We start from the raw sequence: 17407 nt of genomic DNA on the forward strand, positions 1-17407 counted from the left end.
AGACAAAAAGTCTCCTTTCTTATACTACACGGATTAATTATGAGAGAAAGGGGTGCCTGAGTGGCTCAGTCAGTTAAGTATCTGCCTTTGGCTCAGGTCATAATGCCAGGGTCCTGGGTTCAGGCCTGGCATCAGGCTCCCTTCTCAGTGTGGAGCCTTCTTCTCCCTATACCTTTGCTCAAGCTCTGGGTGTCTATCTTGAGTGAGTGATTGAGTGATTGAGTGAGAGAGAGAGAGAGAGAGAGAGAGAGAGAGTGTGTGTGTGTGTGTGTGTGTGTGTGTGAGAGAGAGAGTATAACATTCACGAGTGACTACTAAATACTACATCGTGTAAAATGTCTTTTGTAGCCATAAAGCTACAAACTACAAAATCGAGATATGCAACAAATAAGCCAGTAATTACCAAATTGAGAGTTCCAAAAGTAAAAATCTGAGGTATCAAGTTTATCTTCTGTGCATAAAAATTCTATCAGAAAATGTACATTTCTCTATTCAAAAACTCTAACCTTTTATTTTTCAGGCAAAAATGATCTGAACTCTCTTCTGTCATATCAGAGTAAATATGCACAACCTAATTTTGACATAAAAGATGAAATATAGGGATGCCTTGGTGGCTCAGCAGTTTAGCACCTGCCTTCGGCCCAGGGCATGATGCTGGAGTCCCAGGACCAAGTCCCGCATCAGGCTCCCTGCAAGGAGCCTGTTTCTCCCTCTGCCTGTGTCTCTGCCTCTCGGTCTCTTATGACTAAATTATTTATTTTTTAAAGTATATATTAAGAAATAGTGGCTGAAAAACATCTTAATTTGATAGAAGACATGAATCTACAAATCCAAGTTCAACAAATCCAAGTAAACTCAAAAAGACCTAGACCAACCTTATTATAATCAAACTGTTAACAAAGACAGTAAAATAATGCTGAAAACAGAAATAAGCAACCCACCACTTACAAGAGATATTCAATAGAGTATCAGCTAATTTCTAATTAAAAACTTTGATAACTAAAGGAAGTGGGATGATAAGGGCTGAAAGAAAACCTTTAGTTGATAATTCTTTAATTGGCAAAACTGTCCTATCAGGAAGAAATTAATACATTCCCAGATAAACAAAAGCTAAAGGAGTTTACTACAACTAGACTTGCCCTGCCAGAAATGCTAAAGAAGTCCTTCAGAATGAAATGAAAAGAAGCTAAACAGTGACAAAATAAAGACCTCTGATAAATACCTAGGTAATTAAAAGCTAGTATTGTTTTCATTTGTAACTCCACCTTTTATTTGCTATATGATTGCAAAGACAAAAGCAAAAAGAATTATTACTAATCTACATAACTGGGCACACAATGTATAAAGCTGACATCTGTTGTATGAATAAAAAAAACCGAGGGAGAAGGAGCTATACAGGAGGATAATTTTTGTGTACTACTTAAGTTGACAAATTCAAATTAGACTATAATAATCTCAAGATATTAAATGTAATTTCCATGTTAAACACAAATTATCTATAGAATATACCAAAAAAGAAATGAGAAAGGGAATCCAAACTACAAACAAACAAAAAAAATCAACTAGAAACAACAAAAGGCCATAAAAAAAATGATGGACAAAATCACTATAAGACATACAGAAAAGAAACAGAAAAATGGCAGAAGTAAATCACTCTTTGAGGAATTTTTTTTTTAAAGACTATCTGACAGAGAAAGAGAGAGCGCACAGAAGTAAACAGAGCAGCAGGGAAAGGGAGATGCACGCTCCCTGCTGAGCAAAGAGCCTGACGTGGAGCTTGCTCCCAGAAGTCTAGAATCATGACCTGCACCAGAGGTAGACGCCCAATCAACTGAGCCACTCAGGCTCCCCAAGGAATTACTTTAGATATAAATGGTTTCGGGACAGTTGGGTGGCTCAGGTGGTTAAGCATCCAACTCTTGATGTTGACTCAGATCATAATCTCAGAGTCCTGAGTTCAAGCCCCACATCAGGCTCCGTGCTTATTAGCTGGGAATCTGCTTGTCCCCCTCCCTCTGCTCCTCCGCCTACTCACACAGGCATGCTCTCTCTACCTCATTCTCTCTCTAGAAACAAAATCTAAACAAAACATATGTATATAAATATATATACACACATACATGATACAACTGTATGTGGTCTACAAGAAACACAATATATATCCAAAGACATAATAGGCTAAAAGTTAAAGAATGGAAAAAGATATTCTGTGCAAATAAGCAAAAGAGAGCTGGGCTGACTAAAAAAAAGTCAGTAGGCCCTATAATAAAGAGATTGAATCAGAAATTAAACTCTCACTATAGGGCAGCCCCGGTGGCGCAGCGGGTTAGCGCCGCCTGCAGCCCAGGGCGTGATCTGAAGACCCTGGATCGAGTCCCACATCAGGCTCTCTGCATGGAGCCTGCTTCTCCCTCTGCCTGTGTCTCTGCCTCTCTCTCTCTCTCTCTCTGCATCTCTATGAATAAATAAATAAAATCTTAAAAAAAAAAAAAGAAATTAAACTCTCAACAAGGAAATATATATAATGCATGGCTTAACTGGAGAATCCTAACAAACATATAATAAATAATCAACACCAATCCACAAACCCTCCCAAAAAAACTGAACAGGAGGAAATACCAAACTCGTCCTAGGAGACCCAATCTTCATAAGAATAGAAAATTACTACACAGTACCTCATAAATGACAAAAAAGTCTTTCAGAAACTATTAACAAATCAAATCTAAGACTATACCAAAAGGACTATTCACTACGACCAAGTAAGATTTATCCCAGGAATGCAAACATGGTTCAAAAAAAGAATTACTCTAATACATATTAATCAATGGGGAAAAAAGCCACATGGTCATCTTAATTGATGCCAAAAAAAACCATCTGACAAAATCCAACACTCTTTCATGATAAAAATTCTCAGAACTAAGAAACTCTTCAACATGATAAAGGATATTTATGAAAACTGCACAGCCAACAGCATACTCAATGATAAATGACTGATTTTCCCCTAGGATCTGAAATGAGATAAGGACACTCATATTTACCATTGCTATTCAACACTATACTGAAATTCTAGCCAGAGTTATTAGACTCCATCCCCCACAAAAAAAATTAATGTATCCAAATTAGAAAAGATGTAAAACTACTGAAAAATAACACAATCTTATATACAGAAAAACCTGTACGTAAATAGCTAGTAGAGCTAAAAAATCAAATAGACACTGTAACACAGTACAGATCAATATATATCACAATATATTGTGATAACTAAAGGAAGTGGGATGATAAGCCCCAAATTCAAGCAAAATTCAACTATATTTTCATATATCAACAATGAATTATCTGACAAGGAATTTAAGGTATCAATTCCATTTATATTAGCATACAAAGAATAAAATACAACTGATCCTTGAACAACACAGAGCTTTGGGGCAATGATCCCCTGTGCAGTCAAAAAGCAGAATATAACCTTGACTCCGCAAAACGTAACTATCAAAAGCCTACTGCTAACCGTAAGTCTAACCAGTAACATAAACCAGTACCTTTAACCAGTATACCGATAAAAAATAATTAATACATATTTTGTATATCTAATATATACTGTACTCTTACAATAAAGAAAATGTTAAGAAAAGTTTAGGTGAAAATATACTTACAGTGGTATACTGTACTTACTAAAAACAAACAAACTACATGTATGTGGACACAGGCAGTTTAAAAACCTGTGTTGTTCAAGGATCAACTGTACTTAAAAATGAATCTCACAAAAGAAGTGAAGGGCACCTGAGTGGCTCAGTCAGTTAAGCATCTTACTTCGGCTCAGATCATGATCTCAAGGCCCTGGGACTGGGCCACATGTCCAGCTCTGCACTCAGCGGGGAGTCTACTTCTCTCCTTCTCTCCCTCTGTGTCTGTCTCTGTCTCTGCCCCTTCCCCTGCTCATGCTCTCTCTCAAATAATTTTTTTTAAGGTAAAATACTTCTGTACTGAAAAAAACTACAAAAGACTGAAGGAAATTAGGGTTTAAAAAAATGAGAAGACACCTCCCGTTCATGGATAGAAGACTTAACGTTAATACTACCCAAAGTGATTTACAGATTCAACACAATCCCTTCAAAATTCCAAGATCCTTTTTGGTTAGAAATGGAAAAGCCCCAAATTCACAGGGAACTGCAAGGAGTTCTAAAAGCAAAAACAATCTTCAACAACAACAACATCAACAACAACAAACAAAAATCTGTGAAACTTACAAGAAAAGTAGGTTTTAGCAGAAGGACGGATAGTAGACCAACAGAGTATAACACCCAGAAATAAACTTTCACATGAATGGTCAACTGATTTTCAACAACAGTGCCAAGATTATTCAAATGGAGAAAGGATAGCCTCTTCAACAAAAGGTGCTGAGAAAAATGAATATTCACAAATTGAAAAATTAAGGTATATATTTATCTTACACTATACACAAAGATCAACTCTAAATGGATAAGAGACCTAAACTCAGGACATAAATACATAAAACTCTGCTAAGGAAACACTGGGGAGAACCTTCATCTGATTTTGCAATGGTCTCATCACTAAGACACCAAAAACACAGGCAACACAATGAATAGTTGAAATTCATCAAAATTAAGACTTTCTGTGCATCTAAAGATACTTAGATCATTATTTTAAGTAAGCTCTATTACCAAGGTGGGGCTTGATCTCACCACCCCCGAAATCAAGAATCCCATGGTCTACCAACTGAGCCAGCCAGGCACCTCAGAATCTAAGGATATATCAAAGAAAACAAAAGAAAACTCAGAGTCGGAGAAAACATATGTAAATTATATATCCAATAAGGGATTAATATCCAGAAAGTAAAAAGTACTGTTAAACTTGACCAAAAAGACTTCTAAAACAACAGAATACAAAAAAGGAAAAAGGTCGTGAGTACACATTTCTCAAAAAAAAGATCTATAAATGGCCTATAAGCCCATGAAAGTATTTCAAGTCATTAGTCATTAGGAAATGCAAATAAATGCAAATTAAAACCACAATGAGCTATCACCACACTACTAGGATGACTAAATATTTATCCACCTATCTACTTATTTATTTTAAATATGGAACATTTCAATAAATAAATAAATAAATAAATAAATAAATAAATAAATAAGGAACCTTTCACAAATTTGCATGTCATCCTTGTGCAAGGGCTATGCCAATCATTTTAGTATATGTGTTGCTGAAGAAAGCACCTAAATTATTTTTTAAAGATTTTATTTATTTATTCATGACAGACAGAGAGAGGCAGAGACACAGGAGGAGGGAGAGGGAGAGAAGCAGGCTCCATGCAGAGAGGCCAATGTGGGCCTCAATCCGGATCAGGACTGCCCCAATTTTTTTTTTTTTTTATAAAGGCAAATAACAAGTGTCAGCAAGAATGGGAATGAGAATCCCCTTCTATTCTGGGTGGGATGTAAAATACTACAGTCACTATCAACAAAGTTTGATAGTAACTCAGATTAGACAATTACCATATGGCACAGCAATTTTTTTTTCCTAAGAGAAAGAGAGCATGAACACTCAGGGGGCGAAGGGGGATCCCAAGCAGAGTTCATTCCCAGTGCTGACCCAATGCAGAGCTCAATCTCACAACCCTGAGATCATGACCCAAGACAAAATCAAGAGTCAGAAACTGAACTGATAAAGCCACCCAGACACCTCTATGACCCAGCAGTTCTAACCCTAAGCATATATATACAGAAGAACTGAAAGCAGAGACTCATAGGTATGCCTGTACATTCACATTCATAAAAGCACTACTTATAATAAATAGCCAAGAGAAAGAAGCAAATCAAATGTCCATGAATGTAGAAATGAATACACTAGGGATGCCTGTATGGCTTGGTCAGTTGAGCATCTGACTCTTGATTTCAGCTCAGGTAGAGATCTCATAGGTTGTGGCATCAAGCTGCTTGGAGATTCTCTCCCTCTGTCCCTCCCCATACATTCTTTTCCTCTCTCTCAAATAAATTTTTTTTAAAAAATGAATATACTAAACGTAGTATATGCAAACAATGGAATATTTAGTCATATTTATTTAAATTGACTTTAAATATTCGAATTTAATTATTAGTAAATATTTTATGATTCTACTTGAGGTACCTAAAATAGGCATATTCATATAGATAGAATGCAGAATGGAAGAAACCAAGGGCTTGGGAGAGGGAAAAACTGACATTGTTTCATGGGTACAGAGTCTTTGCTAGAGATAGTGTCAAAATTTTGGATACAGACTCTGGGGATAGTTATACTACACTAAATGTATTTAATGCCACTGAACTGTACAGTTACGAATGGTTAAAGTGGTAAATTTTATGTTAACATATATATTTGTACCACAATAAAAAAAAAACAAAAATAGGAGAAAAGGTAATTATGTGTTAAAAGGCATCATCCCAAAACTCAAAACAAGTTAAAATTAAAACAAAACAAAACAAAAACACATCAATGATTACTTAACACACGAAAAATAGCATGAGAGAAAAATTCTGCCAAAAAAATAGTGGGATAATAGCACCTGGCTGGATCAATCAGAAGCATGTGACTCTTGATCTCAGGGTCATGAGTTCAAGCCCCACATTGGGTGTAGTAGGTATTACTAAAAAATAAACTTTAAAAAGAAAAGGTGGGATATATACATATCTACATAAAATATTAAAAATAAAAGCAAAAAAATTTAAAAAGCTGTTCAGAGAACAATCAACTACTAATCATATCTACTACAAAGTTCTGAGAAGTAGCTTCGGTATCTTACATTCAGTCAAACACTTTAAGTACAAAGAAAAGAGACATCTCAAGTGTGTAGTAACCCAGAACAGACCAGGCACAAATTCCTCTTTAGGGAAAACAACGGCTACTCAGTGAAATCCACAGGAATAAATATTCATTAATCCTCGATGAGAGAAACAGTAATGAAGAAAATGGACTAGTAGTGAGTCATATACCTAAATACAAAATTAGCCCTGAACAACTATAGAAATTATGGTTCTAGTGTAAAATTTAAAACATATAATTTGATAAGGTACAAATAAAGTAAAAACAGAAACACAGAAAATGAGAAAAGAAATGGTGAGAATTCCCTCATCTTATCTAGAAGTGAATCAATCATTACTGTATTTTAGAATGAAAAGAAACCCATAAAGAAAATGAGTAAATAGATAACTAGATTACAACAAACTTATCAAAGACTAAAATGAAGGGAATATATTTTAAAGTATACAGGTAGAGAAAGGTGTAGATCAGGGTAATTTGTGAGTGAGCAGCAGAGGAAATAAGTTAACCTTCCCAATATAACTGGGGAAGATACTGGACTCAGAGAACTAGATCTGATGGACAGCAGGAGGTATGGAAATAAAAACACAGGATTTCCCTGAATACTCTTAATAAATGTATTTTTCAGTCATCAACCAGTCAGAAAAATACAGACAACTTATGTACTCTACCCACACACCAGAGCTCTCCCTTGGATAAAAAATTATATAAAGCAATAGTTTTCAAGCACTGATAATGGTATCCCTTTTCACTCTTTTAGAAGTTCCACAGGCAAAAAGGCTAGTGAATCTAATGAGAAAAGTGTAAGTTGTTTTACCATTACTACCCTAGAAAATGGTGCAAAACAGGAGTCCCATCGGAGACAACACTAAAAAAAAAAAACTTCACAACATCCAAGAATACCTAGACCACATACCTAGTTATCTTTTTTTTTTTTTAAAGATTTATTTCTTTATTCATGAAAGACACAGAGAGAAAGGCAGAGACACAGGCAAAAGGAGAAGCAGGTTCCTCACAGGGAAGCCATATGTGGGACTCGATCCCGGATCCCAGGATCATGCCCTGAGCCAAAGGCAGAGGCTCAACCGCTGAGCCACTCAGGCGTCCCTTTAGTTATCTTTCTTAAATATGAATGGGTAACAAAGGTATATATGAAGACACCCAACAACATAAAAAAAAAAAAGGCACGGCTCATATTAAAAAGCTCCTAAAACGGCAGGAAGGAAAGAATTGAAATCTTAAGATATAACACAGAAGGATACTACAGTGCCCAAATTCTAACTCAAGTAGAGTCATAACAACACAAGCTAGCAGTATGCCATGTCTCATAAAGCAGTAACCTAAATGTATATATAAATACACATGCAGAAGCTAATAACCACTAGAGTATAGAACAGTGCATCTAAAATTAGTCATCACTAATCCTTCTGAGAAACTAATAACAATTACATACATAATGCATATCTAAATCAGAAGACACTTAAGTCCTTCTAAATCCTAGAGATCTGACTTTTGTCATTGACACAAAGATCTACCCCCCAAATTAGCTCCATTTTAAGATAAAATTATCTTATATCAGTAATTTCCGTGCATTTATGCAAGTATTCGTCAAACTTGGAAAACATTTAACAATAAATTCCAAAGAGTGCAAGAATTCTGAAGGCATTTTTGATGTCCTATGTCTAAAACATTTTATGGTGAAAGGGTGTGTAGAGGGGAAAAAAGGTAACCTAATCAAACCAGAACAGTAACTTTAAATGGTATAGAATCATTTAAAGGTCAAAATATTTGCTTTAACTTTATATACTAGTCCTTGTATTTACTGAAAAACTAATATACACATGCAAAAGTTTCAAAGTTTACATAAGTATAGACAATAAAAATGAAGTCTTCCATTTATCCTAGGCCACTTGCCCAGAAACAAAGTGTGTGTCTGTGTCTGTGTGTGTGTGTGTGTGTGTGTGTGTATATATATATATATATATAATTAGCTCCATTCCTCTTTTTATAATTGTTCAAATATACATTGGGAGAATACACTGTGTACTTGGGATTTTCTCTCAATAAAAGATCTATTACCTACGCAGTGTTTAGTGAAACTATTTCTTATATATTATTCCACACGAACATAATATAGTACCTTTAATCCTTCTCATGGCTACAAAGCATTCTATTATATGAATTTCCCAAAACTCATTTAAGTGGTCCTTACAATGACATTCTGTATCTGCTAGTATAGTCAATGCTGTACCAGAACATCTTCATGTACATGTATTTACAGAATAAGTTACCAGAAGTAGAACTGCTATATTGCTTCTCAAAAGTTATACCACACTCTGGTCAATGTAATGCATTACTAAACTTAATAGGAACTAACTAATACATGAAAATGCCACTACATTATTTGAACTTACATTTAATTACAAATATAAGCATTTTTCAAATATTTACAAACACTTCTTTTTCTATCAATTTCAAATCCATTTGTCACCTTTGTCTATTTTCTCCTTGGATTCCAGTGTAAGAGCTAAGATACAAACAATGAACACAGCAGCAGCCAATCCAATTACTATGGGTGAACCATGTGTGTGTGTGTATGTGTGTGTGTCTGTGTATCTCAGGTGAGCAGTGAGCTCAAAAACTTACTCCAGACAGAAGAAAAAAAAAGACTCAGGTGACACTGCATGAAACTAACCAGACCAAGACACTCTGAAATTAATTATATTTAGTGCTCAAATTTTTAAAAACTCAAAATGTAAAAATTCCTAGTCATTCTAAATCTGTGGTAGTTTCAGAAGTAAAGTAGTAATGAACTGCAGACTCAATTAAATTAACCCTTAAGATACACTTATTTTATATAATCTCTTACAGATATTTTTAAGTTTTTGCTGTCTCACAGATAATATCCCAATATTTAATTATTCCCTTCTGAGGTTACTTTAAATTCTTGCTAGGGCAAAATGCTAAAACGATTACAGTATTTTTAAAGAGAGGCGCCTGGATGGCTGGCTCAAAGGTTGACCGTCTGCCTTCACCTCAGGTTGAGATCCCGTAGTCCTGGGATCAACTCCCGCATCAGGCTCCCCACAAGGAGCCTGCTTCTCCCTCAACCTACGTCTCTGCCTCTCTGTGTCTCTCATGAATAAATAAAATCTTAAAAAAAAAAAAAAAACCCACACAGTATTTTTAAATCAGTACTAAAACTTACATGAGAAAATAGAAAAATTCTTTAAAAATATATAAAAAAGAACCAGCCCTGACAGATACCAATACTACCAAAAACCAACAACAAAAAAAAGGTAAAGACATTAGTAAAACCCACAATCAGCAAATGTTTTCTTAAAGGACTAGACAGTAAATATATTAGGGTTGAAAGTGATAAGGTCTCTACAACAAGTACTATACTCTGCCACTACAGTATGGAAGTAGCTACAGGCAATATGCAAAAGAACGTGCAAGGCTATGTTGCAAAAAATATTTACAAAATGAAGTGGCCGGCCCAAAAACTTTGTTTACCAAGCCAAAAAAGTCTACCAATCCCTGGTATACAGATCATGACTGCCTATACTGATAGGTGAATCTACAGACTCCAAAAATTGACCTCATCAAAATAAAACTGGTATGTCAATTCAATAAGGAAAAGAACTACTGAACAAGTGGAATAGGGACAACTACATAGCAAAAAAACAGGGTTAAAAGTTAGGTACAGGACACTTTGAACCAAGAAAAATTCCAAATGGATCAAAGACTAAAATATAGGGGTGCCTGGGTGGCTCAGTCAGTTAAGTGAATGCCTTTGGCTCAGGTCATGATCCCAGGGTCCTGGGATGGAGCCCCACATCGGGCTCTCTGCTCAGAGGGGAGTCTGCTTCTCCTACCTCTGCTCCTCTGTACCACTCCTCACTCATGTTCTCGCTCTTGCTCCCTCTCAAATAAATAAAATCTTTTTTAAAAAAGACTAAAACATAAAATAAAAACAGAAAATGTACAGGAAGGAAATAAAGGAGAACTTTCTTATTTATAACTGTGGAGTGGAAAAGGCATTTCAAACCATAAGACAAAATCCACAGGCCATAAAAAAAAATTCAACCACAAGTTTAAAACCACAAAAATGAAACTGAACAGCAAAAACCACCTTAACCAAAAGACAACATCAAAGTAGAAAAATAGTCATAACTCTTAACACAGACTCAACTCCAATTTCACTGATATATAAAGGTCTCCTACAAAAAAGAACAAGTAAAATCACTGCTAAATAACAAAGAATATTAACAGAGATTCTCAGCAAAGGAAACAAAAGTGGCTCTTAAACACAAGATTTGCAATGTGATTCACATAAACAAAATGCAAATTTAAAATACATATTTCACGCATCAGTTTAGCAAATATCAAGTAGCGTAGAGCACAATGTATTGAGGAAGATGAGGAGCCATTATCGTACCATTATGTACCACATGTAAACCAAACAGATGCTTAATAATTTTCCTTAAAAGATTTATCCTACATAATAATTTTGCACATGGATGAAATGAACATGTTACAATTTACTTTGGCATTGTTTGTAGCAGGAAAGATTGGGAAAAAATAATGCCTATGAATGGGAATTAAATATCACACTAAAACACTATGCTCTCTTTTAAAAAATCGGTGTTTTATGTAGTGATATGTAGCAATAATCTTCAGAATAAAGTGGGGGGGGGAAAGCCAAGTCCATTTAGTATGCAACATTTGTAATAAAGAGCCCCCCCCCACAAAAAAAAGACAAGGAAAAAGCTTACAGGTAGCCACTTATGTAGAAAATATGATGTACCCTGAGAAGATCTGCATTCCTGGGAAACAGGGACAGGAGGGAGGGAAATACATAACATATACTTTTTTTTTTTTTTTTTTTGAACCGTGCAGATATATGCTTATTCAAAAGACTAAAGAAAAAAAAAAAAAAAACAGTATAACAGGAAAGAAAAATACCAACACAACATTCAGGATAGAATGGTTTACTATATATCAACAAAACATAATAGGTAAATGTCTCTTAAAAAACCAAGATTAGACATTTCATGTACAATGTCTAATTGACTAATTCTCATTTCCTTCAATTCTACCCATAATGTAGGAAGACATAGATTGTGAAAAGCCAGATTCCACAGATTCCATACCCAACTTTCTCTATGTCTCAGTTTCTTTAGCTATAAAATTAGAACAGATCTACCTCATAAGGGAATAAAACACTTAGAACAAATAATAAGGAAGCACTTAATAAATGTGACCAGTTAATATTACCTGTGCTGCAGCCCAAATACAGTCAATATGCTGAGTACTCAATCTCCCTTCTGCTGCCAAAAAGTTCAAAATCACTTGGCACTGTTTGATAATCTGGAAAAGAAAATCTCATTATAGCTATCTTCTAAAGTATTCTTCTCTTAATAGATCAGTCATATAATTGTTCACAAACCTCAATATGTAAATTTGGTCCAAATATATGCTCTACCACATTGTTGCTGATAAGCCAGTCTGCAAGTTCTTTTGCAATGGACCTAAAATTAAATAATAAAGACAGTTAACACATTAAAACGTTATTATCATTCTTTCCCAAACCTTGCTGTACTTGCTCGCTAGGTTCCATGAGTCCATCAATTCTACAGATTTTCTATACAGATGATCATGTCATCTCCAATCAAAGATCAATTTCTTGCTTCCCAATCTGTCCCAACTTTTGTTTCCTTGCCTTGCCTTACTGCATTAGGTAGGATTCCAGTACAATGTTAAAAGACCATGATGAGACCAAATACCTTTTTGCTTATTTCCTGACTGGAAAACCTTTGAGGTTCTAGTAAAATAATGCTAGCTGTAATTTCTTTACCAAGTTGAGGAAGTTCTCTCTGATTCACTCAGTTTTTACCTTGAATGTTTGAGTTTGCCAAATGCTTTTTCTTTATTCATATGATTGTGTGATTTTTTTTTCCCTTAGCCTGTTGATGTGATGGATTACATGAATTGAAATAGGCTTGTATCCCTGAAATAAAACTTACTTGGTTGTGGTATATAGTTCTTGTTATATATTACTGGAGGTGATTTGCTTATATTCTACAAGGATTTTTGCATTTATGTTCATGAGACATACTGGGCTGTAGTTTTCTTACATGTCTTTGGTATTAGGGTAACTTCTTCCTTAAATTTCTTCTTTAAATGATACAATTCACCAATGAACACATATGGGCCTGATGCTGTTTGATAAAGTGCGTAATGCTTTTTTGGGGGAGTTGGAGGGAGAGGGGGAGAGAGAATCTTAAGCAGGCACAGAGCCCAACACAGGGCTTGATCTCATAACCCCAAGATCATGACCCGAGCTGAAATTAAGAGTTGGATGCTTAGCCAACTGAGCCACCCAAGCACTCCAGCAAAGTCAGTAAATCTTGATTCAATTTCTTTAATAAATACAGGCTTCTTCAGATTGCCTATTTCTTTAAAAACATTTTTAAATGGCTATTATCAGGGCAGCCTGGGTGGCTCAGCAGTTTAGCACCGCCTTCAGCCCAGGGTGTGATCCTGAAGACCTGGGATCGAGTCCCACATCAGGCTCCCTGCATGGAGCCTGTTTCTCCCTCTGCCTGTGCCTCTGTGTGTGTGTGTGTGTGCCTCTCATGAATAAATAAAATCATGAATGAAAGAATGAAAGAATGAAAGAAAGAAAGAAAGAAAGAAAGAAAGAAAGAAAGAAAGAGAAAGAAAGGCAGGCTATTACTAAACATTTAATGAAAAAAGTAGTGACAGGTATATTCTAAATGGAAGAAAATAGATTTCAAAACAGGACTGGCCACAAGAGCTCCCACATCTTTCTATCTATATGAATTATACACAGAAAAACTGAAAAGATGAAATAATTTATCTTATTTATCTATATAAGAATTAAATTTAAAAGCCTTTTAAGTCTAAGGAGGAAAAAGCAAGCTATGAGTTAGGTATATGGGCTTCAAAAGGGAAAACATTAAAACTATCGATATCCCCTCACATGCACATTCTCTCTAAAAATAAATAAAATCTTTAGGAACAAAATGGGGCACCTGTGTGTCCCAAGACAGTTAAGTGTCCAACTCTTGATTGCAGCTCAGATAATGATCTAAGGGTCATGGGATCAAGCCCAATGTCAGGATCTGTGCTCAGCACAATCTGCTTGTCCCTCTCCCTCTGCTTCTCCTCCCTGCTCACTTGCTTTATCTCCAAAATAAATTAAATAAAAATAAAACTAATGATTTACCTATTCTTGGACATCCCTATAAAAGCTATGATCCTTGACTCAATTATCTGACCCTCTCCTAAACATAAAGACAATTCAGCAATTATAAAAAATAAACCTTGTTCTTTTGGTATCTTGAAGGATATTATAAGGAGACCCATGGACTTTTGTAAGGATTCAGAATTATAACTACAATTTAGCCAAGTATAAAGCTGAACATTATTTTTTTTAAAAGATTTTATTTATTCATTCATGAGAGACACAGAGAGATATAGAGGCAGAGAAACACAGGCAGAGGGAGAAGCAGGCTCCATCCAGGGAGCCTGACGTGAGACTCGATCCAGGGTCTCCAGGATCACACCCTGGGCTGCAGGCAGCGCCAAACCCCTCACCACCAGGGCTGCCCAAAGCTGAACATTATTAATCACAACTACTCAGGGCTGCAGAAACTTACATATAAGTGGATTCCCAGAAGAAGTAGGAAGACCAAAACCAAAGCAAACTACATAAATTATGGCCAAAATATACCACTTTGCTAAAAAATGTTCATCTAAACATCCAGAAATCACAACAAATTCCAACTAAGATACACCCAGGGAGAAACAGCTAGCCTCCTCATTAAACTGTTAAAAGCCAAAGATGAGGCAGCCCTGGTGGCGCGGTGGTTTGGTGCCAACTGCGGCCCAGGGTGTGATCCTGGAGACCCAGGGTCGAGTCCCACGTCAGGCTCCTTGCGTGGAGCCTGCTTCTCCCTCTGCTTGTGTCTCTGTCTCTCTCTCTGTGTATGTGTCTCTCTCATGAATAAATAAATAAAATATTTAAAAAATAAAATAAAATAAAATAAAAGCCAAAGATGAAGAGCAAAATCTTGATATTAGAAAGAGAAAGTGAAATATGTCTAAAAGGGGAACCCCAGTAAGTTTAACAGCTGATTTCTCACCAGAAGCAAAGAAACAGAGCTATACTGGAACAATGTTTCTGTGTTTCACTAAATTATTATTAATATTTAGGAAATCTGAGGTAAAGAGGAAGCAACTAAGATGCTTACTGTAACCTATAATGCAGCCATTAAAAAAATAATTTTTGAAGTATTAAAAAATCAATGGAATTGGGGCACTTGGATGGCTCAGTGGTGGAGCATCTGCCTTTGGCTCAGGTTGTGATCCTGGGGTCCTGGGATGGAGTCCAGCATCAGGCTTTCCCCCACCCCCACTCCCACCCCGCAGGGGGCCTGCTTCTCCCTCTGCCTGTGTGTCTGCCTCTCTCATGAATAAATAAATAAAATCTTATAAATAAAAAATAAATCGGGATCCCTGGGTGGCGCAGCGGTTTAGCGCTTGCCTTTGGCCCAGGGCGCGATCCTGGAGACCCGGGATCGAGTCCCACATTGGGCTCCCGGTGCATGGAGCCTACTTCTCCCTCTGCCTCTCTCTCTCTCTCTGTGTGTGACTATCATAAACAAATAAAAATTAAAAATAAAAATAAAAAATAAATAAATAAAATCAATGGAATTAAGATGGTATACTAGGATAAAGGCAGTAAAGGCGAAACAGAAAAACAAAACATATAAAAAAACCAAAAACAAAATGTTTAAAAGAGACAAATCGAGCCAACAGACACTCAATATCATTTGGCATCAGAGAAATACAAATCAAAACCACAGTGAGATATCACCTTATACCAAATGGCTAAAACTAGCAAGTCAGGAAACAACAGATGTTGGCAAGGATGCAGAGAATGGGGAACCCTCTTACACTATTGGTGAGAATGCAAGCTGGTGCAGCCACTCTGGAAAACAGTTTGGAGGTTCTTCACAAAGTTGAAAATAGAGCTCTCCTACAATCCAGCAACTGCACTACTGGGTATTTACCCCAAAGATACAAATGCAGTGATCCGAAGGGGTACCTGCACCCCAATGTTTATAGCAGCAATGTCCCCAGTAGCCAAACTATGGAAAGAGACCAGATGTCCACTGACAGGTGAATAGACAAAGATGTGGTGTATATATTTATACACACACACGCACACACACGATGGAATACTACTCTGCTATCAATAAAATGAAATCTTGGAACACCTGCGTGGCTCAGTGGTGGAGTGTCTGCCTTTGGCTCTGGGCGTGATCCTAGTCCAGGGATCAAGTCTCACATCAGGCTCCCTATGAGGAGCCTGCTTCTCCCTCTGCCTGTGTGTCTGCCTCTTTCTATGTATCCCTCATGAATGAATAAATAAATTTTTTTAAAAATTGAAATCTTGCCATTTACAACATGGATAGAACTAGAGGATATATTACGCTAAGTGAAATAAGTCAATCAGAGAAAGACACTTATCACATGATCTCACTCATATGTGCAATTTAAGAAACAAGAGAATCATTAGGGGAAGAGAGGCAAAAATAAAACAAGACAAAATCTGAGAAGGAGACAAACCATAAGAGACTCTTAATCACAGGAAACACATGAAGGGTTACTGGAGAGGAGGATGGTGCGGGGATGGGGTGACTGGGTGATGGATATTAAGGATGGCACATAACGTAATGAGCATTGGGTATTATTTAAGACTGATAAGGAACACGCCTGGGTGGCTCAGTCCATTTAGTATCTGACTTCTTGATTTCAGCTCAGGTCATGATCTCAGGGATTAGAGATTGAGCCCCATATTGGGTCCAGGGCTAGGCATGGAGCCTGCTTAAGATTCTCTCTCTTCCTTTGCTCTGTCTCCTCCTCCCCAACTCACAGGTGTGTGCTCTCTAAAAGACTGATGAGATAAGCCACTGACCTCTACCTCTGAAACCAGTAATACCTTGTATGTTAATTGAATTTAAATGCAACTTTTTAAAAAGATAATAAAGTAGGACATTTTTTACTGAGAAAAGGATGAAATTATTTTGAACATGACAACTATAAACATATGTGGATCTAAAAAAAATGTACCAAATACATGAAACAAAAAACAACAGAATTGAAGGGAGAAAAAGATAATACAGCCAATTCTTATTACTCTCTGTGGCACACACATAAATCCACTGCACTAAGTTAGCTAATACCGACCCCTTGAATCCTTTTTCAAATTATTCTCACCTGCTGCTTTAATGGGTAAAAGTCCTTATTAGCATCTTTATCAACTGCATCATAAAGTGGGTGCTCTTTAGAAGCATTACTCAGTACAATAATGTGACTTTCCATTTGCTGCTGATTGGAAGACTGGATTTGTTTAAATGCGTATCTTATATGATCTAAGTACACAATTTGTTCTACAATCCATATGCAAAATTAATTTAAAGACACGCATTCACAGAACTAAAATTTATCTTGAAGTTCCCACTTAAAGGTGATGCAAGGAAAGTACCCCTTCTGTAAAGAT

The 17407-nt window shown here is 36.3% G+C and overlaps 1 protein-coding gene and 1 pseudogene across 3 annotated transcripts in view; both read right to left on the reverse strand.

Annotated features, from left to right (window-relative positions):
* Positions 1-17407, reverse strand: part of USP34 (ubiquitin specific peptidase 34) — a 242803-nt gene that overhangs the window by 136695 nt on the left and 88701 nt on the right. For all 3 annotated transcript variants that reach the window (XM_072741698.1, XM_072741697.1, XM_072741696.1), the window contains exons 9-10: positions 12263-12344; positions 12091-12183 (exon numbers count right to left, since the gene is read on the reverse strand). In XM_072741698.1, coding sequence (XP_072597799.1) covers positions 12091-12183; positions 12263-12344 — 175 coding nt within the window. The remainder of the gene's footprint in view (positions 1-12090; positions 12184-12262; positions 12345-17407) is intronic.
* LOC112915423 (U6 spliceosomal RNA) lies at positions 5142-5231 on the reverse strand (annotated as a pseudogene).

This window comes from Vulpes vulpes, chromosome 16 (assembly GCF_048418805.1).
Source record: "Vulpes vulpes isolate BD-2025 chromosome 16, VulVul3, whole genome shotgun sequence".
NCBI classification, from domain to species: Eukaryota; Metazoa; Chordata; class Mammalia; order Carnivora; family Canidae; genus Vulpes; species Vulpes vulpes.